Source organism: Cadophora gregata (assembly GCF_030347475.1).
Source record: "Cadophora gregata isolate MNR1 chromosome Unknown scaffold_1, whole genome shotgun sequence".
Classification (NCBI taxonomy): Eukaryota; Fungi; Ascomycota; class Leotiomycetes; order Helotiales; family Ploettnerulaceae; genus Cadophora; species Cadophora gregata.
The window spans coordinates 3,715,517-3,737,974 of NW_026695924.1; the positions used below are offsets into that span (position 1 = coordinate 3,715,517).

A 22,458-nucleotide genomic window follows, 5' to 3' on the forward strand; every position below is an offset into this window, starting at 1 on the left:
TCCACTTCGAGGGACGCCTCAGACAAATGCAGTAGTGATTTATTACATCGATGTATTCATGGCGATTTTAATCCTCCCCATGACGGAAGATTTCATTGATAGTTGTAGACGACTTTGGATTCAGGCAAGTCATCAGAATATCAGCGACTGGCACGCTTGCTAGTGTCATCCTCTGGGAGCTTTGATAACAAATAGCCGGTGCAATCATGGCGACCATAAATTGTTGTTACCGACCCGTGATCACATAGCTCCTGTCTGTCGATGTATAGAGACTACCAGATATCAAATGATCTCTTACAAGAGTACCCAGGATCCTAAGCGAATGGTTGTCTAACCCTAGAACGGCGATGTTTTTGACATGGCAAAAGTGAGTCACGGAGTAATTCGGATACTAAATGTTGGGTCCGAATAGTTATAAACTGGGAACATTCGAAGATCGTGTTTAGTTCAAGAACAATCCATGTGTTTCTTGAACCGTAAAGAGCATTCCCTACTGTTGAGATTTCGCCTCAGTAAATAATTCATGGGCTCGCTTAAAGCCAAATTCCCCGCCATAATACAGTAACCTTAACGCCTAAGTAACTTTGTAGGCTCGCGCCACTTACTAAGCCCAACACCAACAGCAACCTTCCCCATTTTTGGGTTTCCATTCCATCAGATAACCGTGCCGAAGTCAGAACTCAATCTACCAACCCACGAACCCACTAGATCTTTCCTAGTAGTCTTTTATCAAATCTACCAAAGACGACACTATGACCACCTCTCAATCCACATCTCAAGTCCGGGTTGAACCAATCACCGATGCTGATGATTTCTCACGCTGTTTTGCTATCTCCGCCGCGGCATGTATGTATGTTTCGCTATGTACACCTGCCTTTCAATGAGAACTCTAAGGCATCCCTGATCTCTTGTCATACAAAGCCTGTCATGAGTCATGTAAGACAACATAAATTAATCTCATGATCAGTCGGCACCCAAACCGCAGACGGCATCTGGACAGCATTCAACCCCGGCTGGGAAACACCAGATGGCGAGATCTTAGGTGCCAGTCGCCTACAGAGCCGATGGGCTGCTCGCAAGTCCACTGAATCCGGGAACCCAAATGTCGTCTTCCTGAAAGCTACAGTTCAAGATCCATCTTCCCCTGGCGGCGAGGCAATTGCTGGCATGGCGATCTGGGTACAGCTTTCGACGGTAGAAGGACACGGGGATATACCAAAAACCGAACTTATTGAGGGATTGCAACTGAATACTTTGTATCCCGACGATGAATCGTCGCAGAAGTTTCTGTGTCAGGTGATTCAATCCTTGACGAAACAGCGCACTGAAGTCGTGAAGGAAGCAGCGACTCGTGACCCACCTGCAATCATGGCTTTGGATCTTTGCGCTGTGGATCCGGCCTTTCAAAGGAGGGGTGTTGCTGGGGAATTGGTGCAATGGGGTTTGGATGAGGCGAAGAGGAGGGGTGGATTGGAGGCTGTTATGGAGGCTTCGAAGAAGGGACGGAGTGTCTATGCAAGGTATGGATTCAAGCAGGAGGGAGAAGAGATCGCATATATCCTTGACGACGAGTTTAAAGATAGGTCGATGCCTTCTAATGTTTTTATGAGGACTGGATACTCGCAGAAAGGTACGACATAAAGGTTGATGTATTGATCAGATCCATTGGGTGGTAAAGTTTGAATAAGACTCCGAGCCGCAATCAATTTCTTGATTTAGTTGATGCGGTCACTTCATAGACAAGATTTAAGAAATACAGATTTCCATCAGAAAGATGGCCCTCGTGTTCTCACTGCACCCAGTTAGGTAATGTTTACAGCGGAAACGAGCCCCCTTTGAGGAGTTTGTCCACACCGTTGGTATCGACAAACCGTGACCTTGTACATTCTTCTCTCATACATCCAATCGCAACTCTTTGGGATTTACCTCCACCCAAATGAACCCCGCATCGATCCACCAAAATGTTTGTGGTCTGTTATGATATGCTCTCAATGTCCCGAAGAGCGCCCGATTGCGGATCTGGGGACATGCTTGCTGCCTCGGTTGCTCCAATGCTTCATGCACCCAAGACTGAGGAGAACATAATCACGAGCTCTCTGCTAGGTGCGTAGTGGATAGGGGATGCGTAACTACCGAAGATTCACCATTAAGATGAGTGGCTGCATCTAAGTCAAAGGTACCGTACGGTACAATCCTGGGTTACCGCAAGACTGGTCAATCAACTGATGAATTAGCATTTGCAAGAAGCCGAGTAGTGAGCGAGGCTCTTAGCTGAAACAGTCCTATCATAGGCTCTGTGGTCGTCAAATATGAACTCTTGTGAGCTCAAATCTCGTCAGGGATAATAACCAGACCCAGAATTACCGAATGTCAAAAGTCTTGCCCCAGTTCATCTTGGCGAATGTGGGTTCATCTCTCCATGGCACTGCTCCATGGGGCATGGGCTGAAGGTTTTCCATCCCAGCCACCCCGCAACCCCACACTTCCCGACGATTCTGTATCGGCCCGAAAGAAAAATAAAGAAGAAAACGCGCCACAGAATTCCACTGACGTACTCATTATTTTGGTAGGTAAGTGCGCAGTTGACGGACCACAAATGTCTTTACGAGTCATGATATGTCGGTAAACCCCCGTTACCTGACCGCAACAACTTCAGAGCTTGTCTCCGTTGTGCTGACTGCTACAACACACCTAAGGCCACATTTTGCTCTTAACATTCGATATTTAACCTCCGAAGCCTTTACGTCACCATATTGTATCGATATCATACACTCCACCAACGAAAGTGGGCTTTTCAATCAGAATTGATCTGCCAGGTGATCAAGAACCAGTCCACTTCATCCGAACTCCTGAGCCGAACCGAAATTCCCCCAGAAGACAATAATGGACACATCCAAGGTCCAGTGCATGGCAACCCCTCACTCGCTACCGACTCGCTTAGAGCTGGAGAACAAAACCCTCCGGCCTCACCAGATCGCTGGAAAGTGGGAGAGGTGGGGAAGCTGACCCAATACCACGCATCTCACGAGAGCCAATGCCCTGCTGGTATGCCGATATTCTACCGTAACCCGCCCCATCCTCACAGAAACTCTATCCTTGGCGATATCTCATTGCATGTATGTACAGAGAGAAGGGCCTTTTATATTCTTGGACGTCCTGAAATTGGATTAACGCGGAGATCTGGCAGGTGGATTTTCACTGGGGACAAGCTAGAAGATGTCAACTGCACAATCCAAGGCCTCTTTGTTGAGGCTTGGAGAGTCGGTTGACTGAGTATATATATTCCGGGTAGGTTCCTCAAAAATTCTCTGTATCATCTTCGCTGTCAATACAATCCTCAAGATGTACGCACTCTCTTTGCTTGCCGCCACGGCATGTTTGCTTTTACCAGCAACATCCGCACAAGAACTCATCACAGAAGACTCTTACTTCTATGGTCAGAGCGAGCCAATCTACCCAACACCTCAAACTTCTGGATCCGGAGCATGGGGCGAAGCAATCGCTAAAGCTCAAGCTTTTGTTGCCCAACTTACTCTCGAAGAGAAGACCAGTATCACTGGTGGAGTCAGCAATTCTTCAAGAGGTTGTGGTGGCAATGTTCCCGGCATCCCAAGATTAGGTTTCCCAGGGCTATGTCTTGCAGATGCTGGTGCTGGTGTGCGGGGTACTGACCTGGTCAATGCATACACTTCCGGAATCTCAGATGGTGCAAGGTATGGTACCATATTCCCAGTGATGATGCCTTGCTAATTCATTGTAGTTGGAACAAGAACCTCACCTACCAGAGAGCCTACCAGATGGGAGGAGAGTTCCGTCGAAAGGGTGTAAACATTGCATTGGGTCCTCCTAGTAAGTTTCTTTTTTATCGCGCCATTTCTTGATCCAAAAGCATGCGAAATACATTTAAGTTTCATTTATGCTTAAAGTTTACTAACTGGTCTGTCAGTGATTGGACCCATTGGAAGAATTGCCCTTGGTGGTAGAAATTGGGAAGGTTTCGGTAACGACCCTTACCACGCTGGAGTACTCGCAGGTATCGCTGTCCACGGGATCCAAGACCAAGGAGTCGTTGCCTGCACGAAGCATTTCATTGGAAATGAGCAAGAAACTGCCCGCAGTATCATGATTGACAGCAACAACGACACCATCCTTTCGTCTTCATCAAACATCGATGATGCTACTCTTCACGAGACATACCTTTGGCCATTTTATGACGCCATCCATGCTGGTTCTGCGGCTGTTATGTGCTCTTACAACCGCCTCAACAACAGTTACGCCTGCGAGAACAGCAAGTCTCTCAATGGGATCCTGAAGACAGAGCTTGGTTTCCCCGGCTTGGTCATGTCGTAAGTATCTGCCTAATCCAACATGAAGTCTGATCTTCATTATTGAGCCATTCGCTAATTGATCTACAGTGATTGGGGCGCGCAGCACTCTGGCGTTGGATCAGCACTTTCTGGAATGGACATGGTATGTTGTTTTGGCAATCGTCAATAATCATGAGTCTCGGCTAATCAGCTCATCAGGTCATGCCAAGTGGTCTCCCATTCTGGGGAGGAAATCTCACACTCTCCGTCAATAACGGATCAGTACCAGAGAGCAGACTCACTGATATGGCAACTCGAATCATGGCCGCTTGGTATCTTGTTGGCCAAGATTCCCGAGAGTATCCCGCTCCTGGAATTGGAATGCCCGGAAGCGTTTTGGTACCCCACACATTGGTAGACGCACGAGTCCCCGAATCTCGACCAGTACTACTCCAATCATCCTTAGAAGGTCATGTTTTGGTCAAGAACACCAAGAATGCCCTTCCTCTCAACAAGCCAAAGATTCTTTCGATTTTCGGCTACGATGCCAAAGCACCTGACGCAATCACCCCTAACCCTCGCAATCGGGACTGGGCTTTCGGTCTCCAAAGTAGCAGCGCTAGCTATTTCATTTGCGGTTTTGGTAACCGAGTTGCCCAAACCTGTCCTGCTCCTCCCCCGATTGCAAGAAATGGTACTCTTTTCACGGGAGGTGGTTCAGGCGCTTCCACACCACCTTACATCTCAGCACCTTTCAACGCGATCCAGGAGCGTGCAAGCAAGGAAGATACTGCTTTATATTGGGACTTCCAAAACATCAATGCAACTGCCTATGTGCCTACTGAGAGCGACGCCGCAATTGTTTTCATCAACGCCTTAGCAAGCGAGGGTTATGATCGTCCAAGTCTCCGGGATGATTTCTCGGATGCCTTGGTCACAAAAATTGCTGCTCAAAACAACAACACCATTGTCGTCATTCACAACGCAGGTATCAGACTTGTTGACCAGTGGATCGAGAACCCCAACGTCACAGCTGTCATCTTCGCCCACCTCCCCGGTCAAGACTCTGGAACTGCTGTGACTCAACTCCTCTACGGCGACGTCAACCCCAGCGGGAAGCTCCCATACACAGTGGCCAAGAACGAGACTGACTACGGCCGCATCCTCAACCCAATCACTGACCTCGGTGCCAACGGAGAGTTCTACCGTTTCCCTCAAGATGATTTCACGGAGGGTGTCTTCATCGATTACCGTGCCTTCGATGCCTCCAATATTGAGCCAAGATTTGAATTCGGATTTGGTCTCTCGTACACCACATTCTCACTCTCCGACCTCACTGTCGCCTCAGTCAGCGGTACGCCTTCCGAGTACCCAACAGGAGCAGTCGTTGCAGGAGGACAAGCCGATCTGTGGGACATCGTCGCTACTGCCACAGTGAGCGTCACCAACACAGGCAGCGTTGCGGGTCAAGAAGTCGCCCAGCTGTACCTCTCTATCCCTGTTGAGGGACAGCCAATCAGACAACTGAGAGGCTTCGAGAAGGTCTTGCTTCAACCTGGTGAGAGCACGACTGTTGAGTTCGAGCTGAACAGGAAAGATATGAGTGTCTGGGATGTTGCTGCTCAGAAGTGGAAGTTGGCGTTAGGAGCTGAGTACACGTTCTTCGTGGGTAACTCGTCGAGAGCTCTTCCACTCAAACAGGCCCTCAAGCTTTGAGATAATAAGTATCAAAGTATAATGATTAATGTAGTAATGAAATGAATTCATGAACTTCAAATTATGAGAATAATACTTTAGTGATACATCAACCACAAGGAATCTGCAATAAATGCAATGTGATTTGCTGGAATCGATTTGAATATACTCACCTTGTATATCTCTTTGCTTGATTGAGTCCACAGTATCTCGAAAACAACATTTCTTGTTTTCCGAAAAAAGACTTTCAGCTCAGTTACTTATTTCACTGGATGTCATGTGATTTCCGCAAGTCAAGCCTCACTCCCGCTACGGTCAAGCACTACCGAGACACCCCGGATTTCCAGTCCCTGCACCTCCTCATCTCATCTCTTAGCCCATCACGATTAGGGCAGAATTCAGATATCTCAGCCTCAGATACTAGCCAATCCATCATAGTGGACTTTTCTCAGAAACTGTGGCGATCAACGTCCCGAGACATATTGAGGGCTTATCTACACCCCACTTTTGAGGATATCTGAGCCAGAATAGGCATGCGAAGTCCCGAACCATGCAGAACATAGCCATTTCCGCATCAAATGAGAAGAGCACTAGTCTATGCGAAGCACCGATTCTAAATCCGAGAAGGGCGCCTAAAAGCCGCAATGGATGTTTACGTTGCAAGGCCAAAAGGGTATGCCACATGGCATTATTTCCTGGTGGTAGTACTGACTTGCCATTAGTTGAAATGTGACGAAACGAAGCCCGGATGCCAGCAATGTGCCAAAAAGAATGTGACTTGCCCGGGATATAAGTCCAAGTCGCTGGTCTGGTCTACTAAACATGAGAAAATGATGGTGCCGAATTCGGATGGGTCGTTCCCTTCGACTTCAAGCATTTCTGCTGCAGGACCTTCGAATCCACCCTCTATGATAGACGAGAACCAAGTAGTCAATTTTAATGACCCAATTTCTCAAATTGAATTCGATATCAGTCCCATACCAACGGCTACTTCACCTAGATCGCCAACTATCGAGACCACCACAAGGAGGGATTCAAACACAACCACGGACAGCTTGTCCGCCATCAGACAACAGTTACATCGCTCTACGGTACCTCAATTTCTCTTGCATCTGCCTACAATGCTAGTAGAGTACTACTTCAGCTATGTGTGTCAGATCTTCTCCTCGTTCGATGGAACACTCAATCCTTTCCGATCGACTGTTGGAAGATTATGGGACGGCTCAGCTCCAATCTACTATGCAATACAGAGCATGGCTGCTGCATATCTGGCTAATCACTTCCCACGTATGTCTCCTGTGGGGTTGCAGATGCAAAGAGAGACCTACAGATGTCTTTACCAAGTCCCGCAAGGCGGGAAGAATCCGGCAGAGAATTTGGACAAGACGCTTTTGACGGTTCTCCTTGTTGGCCAAACCACAGCATGGCACGATCCGAAGGACTTGGGTCTTGTACATCTGAAGACTGCAAAGAGGTTAAATCGACGGCGACTCGAGCAGCAAGGTGGTGTCGTGGATAGCAGAGCACGTCGTCAGAATGAGTTCTTCGAGCAGTGTATTTTGTACTGGGACATGCTTGCTGGATTCGTCGAAGAGGATATTGATGAGTTTGGGTTTGAAGAATTCGAAATTCGGGATATTATTCCCTCCACGTCACCTAAAAGTGATACCTCTGAGGAGGGTGACAAGGTGTTCCCACATCCATGGACGGGCATTGCTCCTAAAGTACAGAAGCTCTTTGCCCAGGTTGGTAGGCTCATTAGAAGCTATCGAAAGAGCACTGCTCAAGAGGCTGGATCTCTCGATTTTCTATCCCTAGATCTCGGATTCAACATGGATTTTCCACAAGACTCCGCTGCCACCATCGAAGCAACAGCGAAAGCTTCGGCCCTCGAGGAAGAACTCCTTGCTTTCGAACCACCTTCAGCATGCAATCTCGTCGATGCAGGAGATGAAAACACCCCAGTCCACCAATACATCCTTTTAGCAGAATCCTATAAATGCGCCGCCCTCCTCGAAATCTACCGCATCTTCCCATTCATCCTATTCAAACGCGTCCCGTTCACTTCCAATACATTTGCATCCTCCTCTGTCGACCCCGCAATTCACAGCCTCCTTCCAATACCAACGACCCAACCTCCTTCCGACTTCCTCATCTCCCTCGCCATACACACAGTTTCACTCCTCGAGAAATTGCCTACTACATCTGGCACGCGCTGTCTCCAACCAATCGTGATCCTAGCTGCTGGGTCCGAACTACGCTTCTCGCCTGCATTAACTGCGGATCCACTTTCTGGCTTCATGCCTGCGACTTCGAGCTCTCTATTCAATAGTCTGACGAACAGAGAGGTAGATATTGCTTCTGCGAGGAGATTTGTGACGACCAGGTTACAGGAATTTCAACTTTCGTTGCCGGCGAAACCGATTGTGAGGGCGTTGATGTTGGTGCAGGAGACGTGGGCTAGGGCTGATCTGGGACAGGAAGTTTTCTGGATGGATGTTATGGATGAGATGGGTTGGAAGACTATCTTTGGGTAATGCTTTGGTTGAATAATTGTGCCACTTTTGGGTTTGGAAAACTTGGTGAAGGGGAAGGGGAGTTTGCTTGCTTTCCATCTTCGGGTTATGCTTGGCAAAGCTGGCGCTCTAGTGTTTTGGATGCATGATGATTAACGAGTCTTGTTGATGATGTGAAATTATGGTTCAAATTCCGTCGCCGCATCTATCTGATCTCATATAGTTGGCAAAAGTTTGGTTTGTTCGGAAATCGATGGGATACCCTTGGAGGTCTTGATCCACGCACGGCGCTCATCCATAGTGACAATGAATCTACTTAATTTATTTTGAGACTTACTTCTTCCCTTCCACTTGCCCAAAATACATACCCCTCAAACCCTCCCCAAAAACTCCCCAACATACCTCGCAACCTCCTCCGAAGCCTCAACACAATGCCAATGGCCAACACCCCTCAAAACCTCAACCTTCTTTTCTCCCTCCTTCGTCCCATACGCACTGGCAATCGCCTCCGACGCCGCCAACGGAGCAGTCTTGTCATCTTCTCCAGCCAGGATAAGCAACGGAACCTCTATCTTGCTATAATCAGGCTTTGTAGCATTAGCAATAGCGTTACATAGTGAGATATATCCTTCGGGTAATGTTCCAAGGATGAGAGACCGGATGAACGCGTGATGCAAAGATGTCGATTTTGATCCCGTGGCACCTGTAGGGATGGTGTTTGCGAGGGGCTCAAGACCATCTGCATGATGTCAATATCCAATCTCATCTCAAGGGAATGTACTTTTCAGAAATTCGTTCAGGTAGAACATACCCGCTTTCACAACCTCAACCCTCTTCCCAAAAACCTCCTTCAAATTCTCCGCTGGGTTCACCGGCCCCAACAACACCACACCCTTCACCCTCTCCTTAAACAATTCCGCCATCAGACTCGCCACAATACCACCCATTGAATGGCCCACCACCACGACTCTCTCTTTCACATTCAAAGCATCTAGCAGCGCGAGTGCATCTTCCGCGATTGTCTTGATGCTTTGTTCTGTTGATCCCAGAGTGGAGAGACCTGATCCAGGAGTGTCGAGGGCGATGCACCGGGTTTGGGATGTGAGAGATGGGATGATGGTGCTGTAGAAGCAGGAGGAGGAGCCGAGGCCGTGGATGAAGAGGGTTGTGTGGGGGTTGGAAGATGAGGAGGTGCTGGGGGTGTCGGTGTAGAAGAGGGATTTGGAGTTTATTATTTTGAAAGGCATTTTGATAGGCTGTAACTGGAAAACAAAAGTTTAGAAATGATTTGAAATTCTGGATGTTGTTGTTAGGAGGGACAGTTGGGAGTTATGAAGGTTTGACCCATCGGAAGACTGGTGCTGGTGTGCCCCACTTGCCGCTCTGTGGGGTGGAAGTAAACAGCAACCACCTCCTTCTGGGCTTCATGACGAGGCGCTTGTTGTGTTTTGGAGAGAATAAACCCTTACATATTGCATAGAAGGTCCGAAAAAAGTCATTCAGCGTTCCATATAACATGGTTCAAGAGCAAGTGACCTTCAGTGCATTATCCGATCTTAATATATATCGATCAAAGCATCAATCCTGACGCTCTATGACCTCTGACCCATGGAAAGGCTGCATCCCCAAATGTTGATTAACTAAGGTGATCAGGTATATTTTAATCGGAGGACTAAAAACAATATTCACCTTACCGATAACGAAGAGGTGGACTGAACGTCTACAGCGGCAGGGCTACAACCTCAAAGTCGCTTTTGAATATTCAAGAGAAGCAATTCACACTTTTCGAACACGATACCAGAAAATCCCGAGGGGAGACATCTTTTAAAGAGATATAAAGCTCTCTGAAGGATAAACCCTGTGTTCCCTCCTTGTCGTTGCAAAAAAATATCATCACGCCACCGCAGGAGCTTGCACGCAAGATTGTTTCCCCAGCTGTAAACACAATTGCTCAATTTCGAATGAAAAGAATCTCGCGATAGCCATATATCCAGTGCCATGTATGTTTGCTACATTCACCTTCCTTTCAAATCAGTTACCAGGAAGAAAAGCTACAGAAATGCCATTCTGACAGCAATTTCATGTTGGCAGCACAAACTATCCAAAACAATCGCAATGCTGGTTGTATGAGCACGTTTTACTGAACTGAAAAGATTCTCGACGAAAAATTCAAATGGTTAGCAGACGAATTTTCACAAGTACTTTTGGAAGCAAAGTAGCCGGAGCTGAAGCCAGTCGCCGAAAACTCCTTCCGCACAAGGGATAATTGTCCTTCTTGCTTGTCCCGTAAGACACGGCACAGACAGCAGTTATATATAGCGCGAGAAAGCAGAGCCACAACGAAATATCAATGAATAAAGCTCAATTGCGTATTCACTGTGACCTGCCTCATGCCTTGTGTTTACAGTACATAGATGATGAAGTTATCCAGTTCAATTTGACTCAAGCAGGGTCAACGAGAGCCAATACCAGCAGCTGATCTTTCCTAAAACGACTTTCACATCCCGTCTTTGGACCACTGGCAAATGTGGAAATAATATAAAAAAGGGACCATCCAGCGCTCCTCTCTGAACGATAAGCTCAGAAGCCGAAAGATTGCTGGATACAACCCGTCATCAAGTTGCTCGCTTGACATCGTCGGAGTCATGACTTCGATTATCGCTGAGTTAGGACATGACTTGATGTCGTTCTGCTTGAAATTGAATTCATTATCAATACCATGAAAAGGAGGTTTAACCTGTGGACATCGCAGCTCTGACTATCTCCAAGCGACAAATCTTTGCGAAGTGACAGCGAAGCGGCACGTGACAGCAAACATCCTCCACTCACGCCCAGCCCTTCGCAGTAAGTCAATATCATACAATACAAGATCAAAGAATCAACAGCAAGACCAAAGTGAAAAGTCTTTCATTTTCCATTCCTCTCGTCGCTGTGCTGCTACCACCTATCCTACCCACAACATATTCGATTTCAGTTGGTAGAAATCTTGATACCACACTGAAGTTCCCAAGATGATGATACTATTTCCATCTTATACTCCCCTCCTATCCACTACAGGCTCCAAAAAAGAAAAGGCAAATAAAAAGCAGCATAAGTGAGGTGAATACAGACAGTCAATATCTCACCTCGCTAACAAGCTAACAGTTTTGCAACAGCAACACCTGGTGACACCAAGCGTGGTGCGGATCCAGAACATGAGCTCAGAATAAAGCATATTCCTTTTGATGTACATAAAATCCATTCGTACTTCCAATCCAGTGAGCCAAAACTCCGGGCTCTCCTCGCGAGCTATCTACATGGGACTTTCCAGGATAGAAGCGCTGCAGAATGGGAGCGAGCATGGTGCACTATCCGACAAGTCGGATACGAGGTCGGAAGTGGGCTGCAGCGTTACACGACCACCCGAGACGAAACCTTGAACATGGGATAGAAGGATCACAAGCAAGACCAACACACCAAATAGAAAAAGTCAATTTCCAAATCCGGCGGAAATAGCGCCGCAAGTCAATTCAATTCTATTCAAGCTAGACATGATATGATATACGCCCAAAATCAAAACTCCACAAATAGCACACACACGAGCTAGTCCATTACTTTGCTTGCGGCGCAATAACAATTGGGTATTCCAGCTCCAGGGTAGCTTTAGGATTTCCCTTCAGCGGCTTGAAATCGACGATTAGAGATTCCTTGACTGCGAAGACGGAGTCGTTGTCTAGGTATTTGTCTTCTTTGTCGAAGATTTGAGTGGTGACGGGTTTGTAGCCATCGCGCTGGGCCTGGGTCTGTTAGTGGCCTTGTTCGAAACGTTGAAATTAGTAGGAAGACTTACGATCAGATGGATGTGTGCTGGTCGGAATGGATGTCTATCCAATAACTCCAATAGCTTACCAGCGGGACCTAAAAATCCGTGAGCGTGTTTTCATGTGCAATATGTTGGGACTACGTACCGTCATTTGGAACTGGGTAAGGTGTTGGTCTCAAACAGTAAAATCCATAATATCCGTTTTCATCGGTTTTGAACTTTCCCCTCAAATTGCAATCCTGTTGTTGATCATCCTGCTGCTCGTACAGCCCATTCGTCGACGCTTGCCAGGCATCAATCCACACACCCGGTACTGGCTTCTTCGTCACCAGATCTGTAGCAATTCCATGCATATAAACAATTTCTCCATCTGAAGGTACATCTTTCACAATTGTATCGTCGTTCTCGAGAATGGGTGCGTCGTGTCTGAAGAATGGTCCAAGAATTGCACTTGCTGTCGCAGAATCGCTCGTTTCGGCGGCCAGTTTGAAAGTAATCTCGTCTACGAGTCTGCAGAAACATTAGTATGTTCGTTTTGTGACCTGACTTGGGGAATCTGCATACGATTCAAGACCAATAACATCGCACATAAGCTGCCCCTCATTCCTTTTGTTATCAGACATCTTCCCCGCCCAGTTCATCATCTCGACACCAGCCATCCACTCTTCAACAGTCAACTCGTTCTCCCGCGCGAAATCATGCACATGCTTGATCAAGCTGGCCATTACTTTCCGCATCCGTGGCGTGGCCTTCGGTCCTGTGGCGTCGATAACATGTTGTGTGAAGTTGGGGTCGAATCGAGAGTCCGTGGTGACGCTTGCGCCGTTGGTGTTGCCGTTTGTTGCTGCCATCGTGGAGGTTGGGAGCTTGTTAAGTCGACAGTACAGAGAGAGAGGAGTATATCGTAGAGTTAGAGGTGAAGATGGAGAGCTTGAAGTTTGCAGAGGAAGAAAGCAGAGCTGCTAGTATTTAAGGGACGTCGTTCACCACGAGCCACTTAAACGACAGCACCAATCCCTGTTCCGAAGGGCTGCTGGCTGACCATCGGTGTAGGCTTGTATGGACTCCGCGCGAGAACCGGCCCGGGGATGGATGGGGACATAGTTGCGTCAGTTCGAGCTGTTCCAGGTTGGTGTGGTTGGAGACTGGTGCAGTGGTGTCAGCTTTGAAGATTGGTGGGGTAGCACTTTTAGAGTGCGAGGCTATTAATTGTGGAGGGGTAATTGGGCGGGGGAGACGACAGCCGAGTCGCCTGGATTTGGGGAGTAAGCTCGCTAATTGTGGGGACCAAAGCCCGGATACTGCCCCTAAGATAGTCAACTTGCCTGTGCTGTGACACAACTGGAAGAGCATATTTCTGTTGAATACATTAGAAAACCACAGTATAGGTTGCTTCTACCATAAGCTCTATCCTTTCATCTTATCAGCGACCATGAGTCGCAGCGGAAATGTGCCTGGAAAGTCGAGGGGTGCACTATCCGACAGAGCGCTCGGTGTTACTCCTATGCCGACGCGAAGCTTTGTGAGCAGTTGCGATTGACTTTTGGGAGAATGACCTCGAGTTCGCATCGAAATAAGACCAAATGCTCCTACTCCTTCACGTGTTGCTACTGCAGCTGCAACAGGCACACATTTCGTTGAATCGGGTTTGTTTGGAATTTGACCTCTCCACAAGCGAGCCCCTTAATGCTGACTGAGCTCAGATTCTAGTGCTAGCGGCAACATTCTCCTGCCAGTCAAGCTCTTCAGTTTGGTTTTCATGGTAGAACATGGTCTTGATTTGATAAACAGATACGACGACTGTGTTCTTGTCGTGGACTTGCTTATCGAAGGAGAAACAGGAACAATTCTCAAAGTTGTCTTGATGCAATGAGAGTACATACACGCAAATTAACAAAACAAAAACCTGTACAGTGGCTATCTCCATGACATATCTTTAATACATGTACTGAAATTCACGACTTCGCAACCATAAAGCACGAGAAATACTGATCCATCGCCTCCGTATCCTCCAACGCTCCAACCCAAGCAACATACTGATCCGGCCTCAAGATCACCACACACCCATTCGATCTATCCACCCCATAATTCTCATACGCATTCCCATACCCCTCATGATAACTGACATCATCCACAAATATCTTCCAATAATTCCACCCGTCTTGCTTATCAAACGGATGGAAGATATCCGGAAAACTATGCAGTTCAGTCTCTGCTCTCTTCGCACTATGAATCGTCAAGATGTCAATCACAGAATCGATCTTCTTGTCCGCTGGCGTGAACCGTTTGATGAATGATTTCGGGCTTGAGAGAATATCCCCGAGTTTGGCAACCCGTTCCAGCTGCTTTGCAGACGAGACATCGCCAGCGAAGACAACAAGGCGCCATCGCCCATCACTCTTCAACATCTCCTGGAAATGCCACGGCCGTGCATCAGCCTGGTTCAAAACCTTGAAACTAGGCATCCGCATCCCGATCTTGATATTCTTGGCGAGATCCTGCTTACCAATGACTCGCTTGCCGTTCTCGAGACCAACGTCCGATCCATCGCCTTGTGCTTGCGCATCTCCCTCTTTAGCCACGATCAAGCTGGCGCCATAGTCGACTGCTACGCCCGAGGCGAACATGTTGCCTTTTACGAACGCATCTTTGAACTCATCCATGCTGATCCCTGCTTCATCCATCACATCCTTCGCTGGTCTTCCAGAAAATAGGCGCGAGAATTTATGGTCAAAAGCGATAAGATCCTGAGCAATACGTCGACGTTCGGATTGGTACGTTTTCAGAATCGAGCGGTTTGCGGTACCGTTCACGACGGCAGCGATCTTCCAGCCTAGGTTGAAAGTATCTTGCATACTAACATTCATTCCTTGACCAGCTTTCGGGGAATGAGTGTGCACTGCATCGCCAGCGAGGAAAATGCGCTCGTTCTTGGAGAAATTGGAGCCAACTCGTTGGCCGATTTGGTACGCGGTCCACCAATCGCAGTATTCGTAGGTGAGCTTGTACGGTGCTAGGGTGCGCTGGGCGGTTTCGAGGATTAATTGAGGGGTAATGGATTTCCGATCGAGCTGCGCAAGTTAGGTTGGTTTCTATATATTTTTGTCATTGGATTCGAATGTTTACCTTGTTTCCTCCCTTCTCCGTCGTGGTCATCTGGATGTATAGCCGAACAAGCTTGTTCTCTCTTGGAATCACCATGACACTACCAGAGCTGGCAGAGTGGATTGCACATCTCATCCGGATATCAGCTGGGAAAAGGTTAGCCAGAAGTCCAGTTCAAAGTCCCCACTACTTACGAAAGTCGGTGATAGGAATGATGTCAAGAACGCCCCTGTGCATGATCAGTAGACTGTACCACTCCCAAACTAAAAATTCTCACCAAATGTAATCCGTCTGTTCCCCTTCCAACTTATACCCCAATTGATTCCTCGTCCACGAATGCGCTCCATCACACCCAATCATATATTTGGCTTTAACCGTTTCTGTCGTCCCGGCTTTCCCGTTCGCAGCCTTCTTCAAAAGCTCTTCTGTATCATCCGCAGCCATATTACTTCTAAACAAGCCATCTGATTTCGCCGTCCCATTAGTCGCAGCATGCTGGTCTGGATTTGCTTGCTCATCACTGAGATGCTGAAGCACAACTTCAATCGGATATGCGTCTGGATCCTCGGCTTTTGACTCGTCAAACTTGAGAGATTCGGGGAGAACGCCGCGCTCGACTTCGATGTCGCTGTATTTCTTGAGGGAATCGAGGAAGAAACGTTCGATGCGGCCTGATGTGCCGAGCTTAGTTCTGGCTGCGAGTTGGGGGAATTGGTAACTTTCGGAACCTACCTTGATGAAGAACAACTTGCTGGAATCGACTGATGTTCGGGATGGTGTCCGGGATCCTGTCAGATCTTCGAATCCGCCCTTCTGAATCTGGGTTCCAGAGACAGATTTCTAGCATGTGGTTGCTTTCCTTCCAAACCCTGTCCGCAAATCCAAAAGAATCGAATATCTATATTCCTTCATCATGGTTTCTTTTACTCAAATGAGTAGATGGAATCATACCTCGAGCGTTCGGCATTGCAATCCGTCTGCTTGTCTGCTTCCATGTCAGACTTGGGATACTGCATGTGGATTGAAGCGATACGCACCCGTTATAGATCTTGGACCCTCTCTTATCCACGATTCTCGTCTTGATCCCACATCTCGCCATCCATGTCGCCGCCATGAGCCTAATAGTAAGTCAGGGGTGTTTCCTCATAGCTTTTGGTCTCGAAAGGACATACCCGGCAGGCCCAGCACCCACAATCAACACATCCACTTCTGAATGTCCAGGAGCCATGATGATTTTAGGTCTGTCAACACGTCTTGGTTCAACTTCGCGTTATCCTTCCGAGTGACGTAACAAACTCCCAAGCACTCAACTAAAGTCTAAGCTGAAAAAAGCAGCCAAAGTGGGAATTAGAAAATGTACATATAACCCCTCACCCGAAGCCTTCTAATATATCGGATCGAAATTTCTCAACGCGGCACGGGAATAGCGACACTCTAATAAGGTAATAGATGAAAGGCATGTGAGAAATATGCGACCCTGAAATGAACTAGATGGCGGGGTACTTTAGTCTTTCTCAAGTGCGGGGTGGTGCTGTGGGACCAGGGAACGGCTGAGATCACGGCCTCCACGGTGAAAGGGTGCGGTAGTTAGCGAGCGGAAATTCCGCGGAACGAGCCCCTATTTTGTTTAGCGAAAGGAAAACAACAATCTTCGATATCAACTTTAACGTTTACTGGATTTGTTTCGAATGTTCATCCGCCTGATGTTCGTATCCTTGACGGTTTCAATGACTGCCGAATCTGTGTTCATGAGTATGGAACTTGGTTTCCTTTTAACTTGTTGAACAGATCAATTGTCAATCTGGATCTTTCTTCGGTGGATCATCTTTGAACAGAAATAAAAGAAAAGTACAAGGAGGAAAGAACATATTGTCTTTCTACTGAATGTCAGCTCGGCAAGATGGTATGGATGATGAGTGCAGTGAATAGGGAATTTACGAGCTTCCGTCTAGAAGCACCCTTCTAGGTGAGGTCGGTCACCTTGAAGGCAAAGGCTGATATCCGGGAATCGCTAGATCTGTATCCAAGTAGATTACTGAGAATTCAACTGCATTCAGCGACCGGCTACTTGATAGCGACTGCCCTCCTGTGGTGTACAACCCACGTTCTTCCTTGAGGTGCATCACGTGATTGCAGTGCTGGACTCGAAACATTGCAGGAGGGTCGTCCTGTTATCCTTTGGCTCTTAACAGCTCATTAAATGTTCGTAACAACGGTATGGTATGGGCAGAGTAGGACTGGTTCTATTTGTACGGCCAGAACCCAATATCAGGTAAGATACTCTACTTTACCCGAGCCAATGACAGCTGTATTAGATTCCTACTCTGCAGCCTGATTCCCAGCCTCATCGTTGATCTCTTTTGCCTTACCAACCTCCTAGTACTTCATATAGTCGTGGTTGCTTCGATAAGACGACAGCGATATATATCAACCAGTATACTCTGCACTCTTAGCGATGTCTATCCCAGTCTTCCCGTACACTCCACTGTCGGAGCCTGATCGGATCCTTCATGTTCAGCCTTCTCCAGATCTATCACCAGAAATTATAAGCAATCTCGAAAAAACAACTCTCAGCAAGTACGACCACGACATTCACCATCCGTACACTGCCCTGTCCTATGTCTGGGGTGATGCTTCTGATCAGCGCATCATTCGGGTGGATGGGCAATCGTTCTTGGTCACCAAGAACCTTCATGACGCACTGGAATGCTTGCGAGACGATAAGAAGACTCTGAGTATCTGGGTAGACGCAATTTGCATCAACCAATTCGATGTGCTCGAACGCAATCAGCAGGTTTCACAAATGGGTCGTATTTATTCTTCCGCATCTCACACCATCATTTTTCTGGACTCCTCGAGCGATGATCTCGATTATGTTCTTCTAGAAACCGAGAGGATTGCCAAAGAAAACAGTGAACCTATAAATGCGTTTCTTTTCGGGGCCGGACATCTACTGCCTCCTTTTTTGCGCATCTTGGCCCAGCCTTGGTTCCATCGAGTCTGAATTCTACAAGAATTGGTTCTGTCAAAAGATCCTTTCGTGCAATGTGGGAAGTCACGTATCAGATGGCAGGTGTTTCACAATCTTGCAATCGCATTGGAAAATGTACAGCAAATTCTTTCTGGGTTGATATCCAGAGACATGGTAGTAGACCGTGCAAGGTTGTATGACGACGTGGGATACCCACCTGGAGTCGAAGTTCCCCCAAATGATAAAAGTGAAGATAGCTTCCAAGTCTTGAAGCAATTTTCGAAAGTCCGCAAAAGAGTCCACGAAGAAAGACAGAATTTCACAAGAGTGGGTCAGAAAAGGCTGTCAGATCTTGTCAGAGCACGTCGTGGATGCGGTGCTTCCAATCCTAGAGATATCGTCTACGCTCATATTGGCATGGCCGCGCTAAAAATCCAAGGAAGCTCAGCTATATTTGACATCGACTACAACAAATCAGTCGCGAAGGTTTATGCGGAAATGGCACACCACATTCTGATGGAAACAAAAAATGTCTTTGTAATCTTGGAGCGTAGATATTTGACTCCTTCCCCTCTTGGATTGTCATCATGGGTCCCAGACTGGTCAAGGACTTGGGATCCCACAGAAATCCAAAAGACTGACATTTGGCACGTGGAAGAGCGAACCATGAGACTTGAAGCACTAGAGAATGGTGAGTATGCCTTGTTATTAGATGTGAGGGTAGTTGCCGAAGTTGTTCAAATCGGCAGCTCCATCCAAACAGCTTTGGATATCTCGAAGGACCCCGGGACCAAGTCATTTCATGATTACATACCATTGACAGTGAATCTCGACGACATCGAAGCGTCCATTGATCCTTGTCACGGTCTTCGGAGCTCCCGTGAACAGAGTCCCAATTACGATAAATTACGCGCCCTAAGATGCGGGTTCGAAAATATTATGGAGGGGTGGGCATCCGCTATAGGGTTGACTGACCAAGAACTTCTGCCATATGAAGATATCTCGGACTTACTCAATATTCGCAAACTGAAGAGCAGCATTGAAAATTTTTGCGATAATCCGTTCGCCGTAATGATCAGCTACTATCTTAACCTTCTAAACACTTCAGGTAGACGCGATGAGAATCTGTACTTGGCCATTCCTCCGAGGTTGGAATTCGACCGAGTCTGCACTATCAAGCTTACACCTCAGAAGGAAGGCAGTCGAACAGCTTTTCAAATCCTAGCTGTCCCCAGAGCAGTGCAGCTTGGCGACGTTATTGTCTCTGTCACGAGTTATATCTCGCCAAGAACCACTTTGCTGGCCCTTCGGCCTTTCAAAGCACAGGAAAACGACGTCAGAAATCTACCACCTACCTACCAAGTCGTTGGCACCTTCCGTATAGACAGAGGTTTAAAATCCGCTCATCATGTCATTCTTTCAGATAGAATTGCCTTGGTATAGAGACGAAGGATTCCGCATAGCGGACTGCGGAGCAGCACGTTGCGACCATCTGAATGTGCCACCGGGCTCAAGGGCAAGAGGCTAGGGGCGAAGAGTGATCGCAGAGGGGTTTTAAATCTTGGATACGGATTCCTCATCTCACAATGATACAAACGTTGTGTCACGGAGTCTTGGTTCCGGGCGCCTATGCACATTTCCACCATCTTGGTACCTATATGTGACATGTGGCATGATTCCACAACTTGGAAGTGTGTTGGAGCTTATGTCTTCAGCCTGAAGCACACATTAGTATCAATCTTGAGAGAGCCAAATATGCTTATCTTGACTCATCTTGACCCCGGGCCCGAGAGGTGTGGTCGTTGCAGTTCGCACCAATGACAGCGGCTTCGCTTAGCGAGGTTCGGGCTTTACCACAACCCGAAGAAGGGGGTTTAAGCTTAATACGACGACTTTATGTCATGTCGTCATGGTCCCTTAAATCATCCCGATGCTCGTGCCAGGCTTCGGGATTTGCTGCAACCCGAAATAGAGACAAAGACAGATTTCTATTGCGTTTAACTATGCGGCAGCATGAACGAGCTATCGATATAAACGAGGCTTGGTTCCCTCGCATCGCCAAGAGGAGTCGGTCAATCCACAACACAATATCAACAATCACAAAATGATCTCCAAAACACCCTCCATGTCAAAACTCAAGGTCCTCATCTCAGGCTCGGGAATTGCAGGCAGTGTCTTCGCATCCTGTCTGCTGCGAGCCTATCCCAACGCCAACATCACGATAGTGGAACGTGATCCTACTCTTAGACTCACAGGCGCCAGCGTTGACATTCGTAGTTCCGCAGTCGATATCATCAAATGGATGGGTGTAGAAGGAGAGATTCGGAAGAAGACCACGAAAGAAGAGGGTATGCAGCTTCTTCAGGAAAATGGCAAGGAGATCGCAACTTTCAAAGCAACAGGAAGGACAGACGTCCAGAGTATAACCTCGGAGTACGAGATATTTCGTGGAGAGCTTGCCAAAATATTCATCGACCCAGTCATCGACCAGGTCAAAGTTATTTTTGGCGAAACTGTGGAAAGTTTTGAAGAGCAGGACGATGGAGTGGTCGTAACCTTGGCAAAGAGCAAGACGGTAGAGAAGTACGACCTGCTTGTGGCTGCGGATGGTCTCAGGTCCAAAATTCGTGGCAAGCTACTCAACGCCAATCCCGCGGACCAGCTCCATGATGAAGGTCTTCACGTGGCATATTTCACTATCAAAGGCGATTTGTTGAATGAGTCTCTACTAGCAAAAGGAGTCAGCGCAACAGGAGGACGCTCGGTAAATCTCCGCCCGGATCCACATCCCGAAGGACGCACCAGAGCCATGTTTATGAATGTGACGTGGAACTCCAATGTCGAGATGAAGGCGAGACTCAACAAGGCTCTGAAGGAAGGAAATGAGTCGTACATGACGCTCATGGAGGAGCTGTACTCGGACATGGGCTGGTTGACTCCGGAAGTCCTGCGAGGTATGCGCGACAGCGACGACTTTTACTGCAGCTTGTTCGCTCAGACACGATCTCCCATCCTGCACGACCGCCATGTCGTTCTCCTCGGCGATGCAGGATATGCAACGCCTGGCTTTGGTACCAGTCTTGCTATCATAGGAGGATACGTTCTTGCCGGTGAACTTCTGAGAAGTGATGGGGACGTCAAGCAGGCATTGGAGGGTTATTCGGGGCTGATGCTGCCTTTTGTGAAGGGGTCGCAAGGCAATGATATTGCGATGCAATTATTCCAGCCGCAGTCGTGGTGGGGCATTTGGATCAGGAATTCGCTCTTGCGGTTTGTGACGACGCTGAGGCTGGATAAGCTGGCGATGAATGCGTCAGCAATGCTGGGATTCACAGAAAAGAAAGCGCCTCTGCCAGATTATCCTTGGCCAGTGAAATGAGGGCAGGCTAATTTAGAATGGGCATGCTTGATACTTAAATCTCAACTTATGATGCGGCAATTAGTAAACAGTAGAATAATAATGATGATGAGAATAGTTCAAGAATGGTGCATTGAGATGACTTGGAAATACCGGACCTGAGTGACAACGAGCCTTGGCTCAATACGGTGCACGAAAAGAAACATCATGCTTGACGTAAATGCTTGTATCTACTGGATCCGGTAAGCTTATTGTTTCTTCTACCAAAATATGCTGAAGTGGACACTACCCAGAGACGGTTTCCTTCTTCTTCTTAGCAAGCTATGTCTAAACATTGTTCTATTTACAAATCTCTCTAGAAATTCAGATACACTACCTTGAATCTCTTGTCATTTGGAGTCCTTTTTCCCCTGGAACAGCCTGGAACAGGCTGATTCAGCAAGCCACAACAGCGCAGCGCTTGATTGCAGCTGTTGGGTCCAATCAGACGAAAGCTCACCAAGAGACAAGCGATCTCAGCCGCACCAAATCTCGCAATACGATCAAATAACCTGAGCCTTATTCAAGAACCTTTTGTCCTGAACAGTTCACAATCGTTTCTTTTTTTCTCGGTTGACTCTTCATTTAATCTACAGGAATAAATCAACTGTGGCTGCATTTTCCTAACGCAAGGTGCACTTGACCACAGACATGATACTCAGCAG

The 22,458-nt window shown here is 47.4% G+C and overlaps 9 protein-coding genes across 9 annotated transcripts; 6 read left to right on the forward strand and 3 right to left on the reverse strand.

Moving 5' to 3' along the window:
* Nucleotides 1-752: 752 nt before the first annotated feature.
* Nucleotides 753-1,641, forward strand: ONS95_001204 (uncharacterized protein; the record flags this gene model as incomplete). Its single annotated transcript, XM_058494389.1, has 2 exons — nucleotides 753-846; nucleotides 968-1,641. 2 exons carry the CDS (start codon nucleotides 753-755, stop codon nucleotides 1,639-1,641), a joined length of 768 nt encoding a protein of 255 aa, XP_058364592.1.
* A 1,701-nt stretch (nucleotides 1,642-3,342) lies between these two features.
* On the forward strand, nucleotides 3,343-6,023 carry ONS95_001205 (uncharacterized protein; the record flags this gene model as incomplete). The annotated part of the gene is made up of 5 exons (XM_058494390.1): nucleotides 3,343-3,713; nucleotides 3,761-3,849; nucleotides 3,947-4,346; nucleotides 4,416-4,470; nucleotides 4,527-6,023. 5 exons carry the CDS (start codon nucleotides 3,343-3,345, stop codon nucleotides 6,021-6,023), a joined length of 2,412 nt encoding a protein of 803 aa, XP_058364593.1.
* Nucleotides 6,024-6,400: 377 nt separating this feature from the next.
* On the forward strand, nucleotides 6,401-8,539 carry ONS95_001206 (uncharacterized protein; the record flags this gene model as incomplete). The annotated part of the gene is made up of 2 exons (XM_058494391.1): nucleotides 6,401-6,675; nucleotides 6,725-8,539. Exons 1-2 carry the CDS (start codon nucleotides 6,553-6,555, stop codon nucleotides 8,537-8,539), a joined length of 1,938 nt encoding a protein of 645 aa, XP_058364594.1. The 5' UTR covers nucleotides 6,401-6,552.
* A 350-nt stretch (nucleotides 8,540-8,889) lies between these two features.
* ONS95_001207 (uncharacterized protein) lies at nucleotides 8,890-9,895 on the reverse strand (the record flags this gene model as incomplete). The annotated part of the gene is made up of 2 exons (XM_058494392.1): nucleotides 9,330-9,895; nucleotides 8,890-9,257 (listed from the first exon to the last, which is right to left on the reverse strand). The coding sequence occupies exons 1-2, from the start codon at nucleotides 9,763-9,765 to the stop codon at nucleotides 8,890-8,892; spliced, it is 804 nt and encodes a 267-aa protein (XP_058364595.1). The 5' UTR covers nucleotides 9,766-9,895.
* Nucleotides 9,896-12,108: 2,213 nt separating this feature from the next.
* Nucleotides 12,109-13,171, reverse strand: ONS95_001208 (uncharacterized protein; the record flags this gene model as incomplete). The annotated part of the gene is made up of 4 exons (XM_058494393.1): nucleotides 12,109-12,294; nucleotides 12,348-12,415; nucleotides 12,466-12,830; nucleotides 12,885-13,171. 4 exons carry the CDS (start codon nucleotides 13,169-13,171, stop codon nucleotides 12,109-12,111), a joined length of 906 nt encoding a protein of 301 aa, XP_058364596.1.
* Nucleotides 13,172-14,275: 1,104 nt separating this feature from the next.
* Nucleotides 14,276-16,653, reverse strand: ONS95_001209 (uncharacterized protein; the record flags this gene model as incomplete). Its single annotated transcript, XM_058494394.1, has 8 exons — nucleotides 14,276-15,391; nucleotides 15,447-15,571; nucleotides 15,620-15,654; nucleotides 15,703-16,096; nucleotides 16,158-16,323; nucleotides 16,377-16,410; nucleotides 16,463-16,543; nucleotides 16,598-16,653. 8 exons carry the CDS (start codon nucleotides 16,651-16,653, stop codon nucleotides 14,276-14,278), a joined length of 2,007 nt encoding a protein of 668 aa, XP_058364597.1.
* Nucleotides 16,654-17,615: 962 nt separating this feature from the next.
* Nucleotides 17,616-18,493, forward strand: ONS95_001210 (uncharacterized protein). Its single transcript, XM_058494395.1, has 2 exons — nucleotides 17,616-17,697; nucleotides 17,806-18,493. Exon 2 carries the CDS (start codon nucleotides 17,881-17,883, stop codon nucleotides 18,427-18,429), a length of 549 nt encoding a protein of 182 aa, XP_058364598.1. The 5' UTR covers nucleotides 17,616-17,697; nucleotides 17,806-17,880; the 3' UTR covers nucleotides 18,430-18,493.
* A 74-nt stretch (nucleotides 18,494-18,567) lies between these two features.
* ONS95_001211 (uncharacterized protein) lies at nucleotides 18,568-19,839 on the forward strand (the record flags this gene model as incomplete). Its single annotated transcript, XM_058494396.1, has 1 exon — nucleotides 18,568-19,839. One exon carries the CDS (start codon nucleotides 18,568-18,570, stop codon nucleotides 19,837-19,839), a length of 1,272 nt encoding a protein of 423 aa, XP_058364599.1.
* ONS95_001212 (uncharacterized protein) lies at nucleotides 19,300-21,865 on the forward strand. The gene has a single exon (XM_058494397.1). The coding sequence runs from the start codon at nucleotides 20,501-20,503 to the stop codon at nucleotides 21,773-21,775; it is 1,275 nt and encodes a 424-aa protein (XP_058364600.1). The 5' UTR covers nucleotides 19,300-20,500; the 3' UTR covers nucleotides 21,776-21,865.
* The last annotated feature ends 593 nt before the right edge of the window (nucleotides 21,866-22,458 follow it).

What these genes read in the sequence shown, in the direction of transcription:
- ONS95_001210 (XM_058494395.1), top strand. Translation starts at nt 17,881, where the DNA reads ATGTCTATCCCAGTCTTCCCGTACACTCCACTGTCGGAGCCTGATCGG.
- ONS95_001212 (XM_058494397.1), top strand. Translation starts at nt 20,501, where the DNA reads ATGATCTCCAAAACACCCTCCATGTCAAAACTCAAGGTCCTCATCTCA.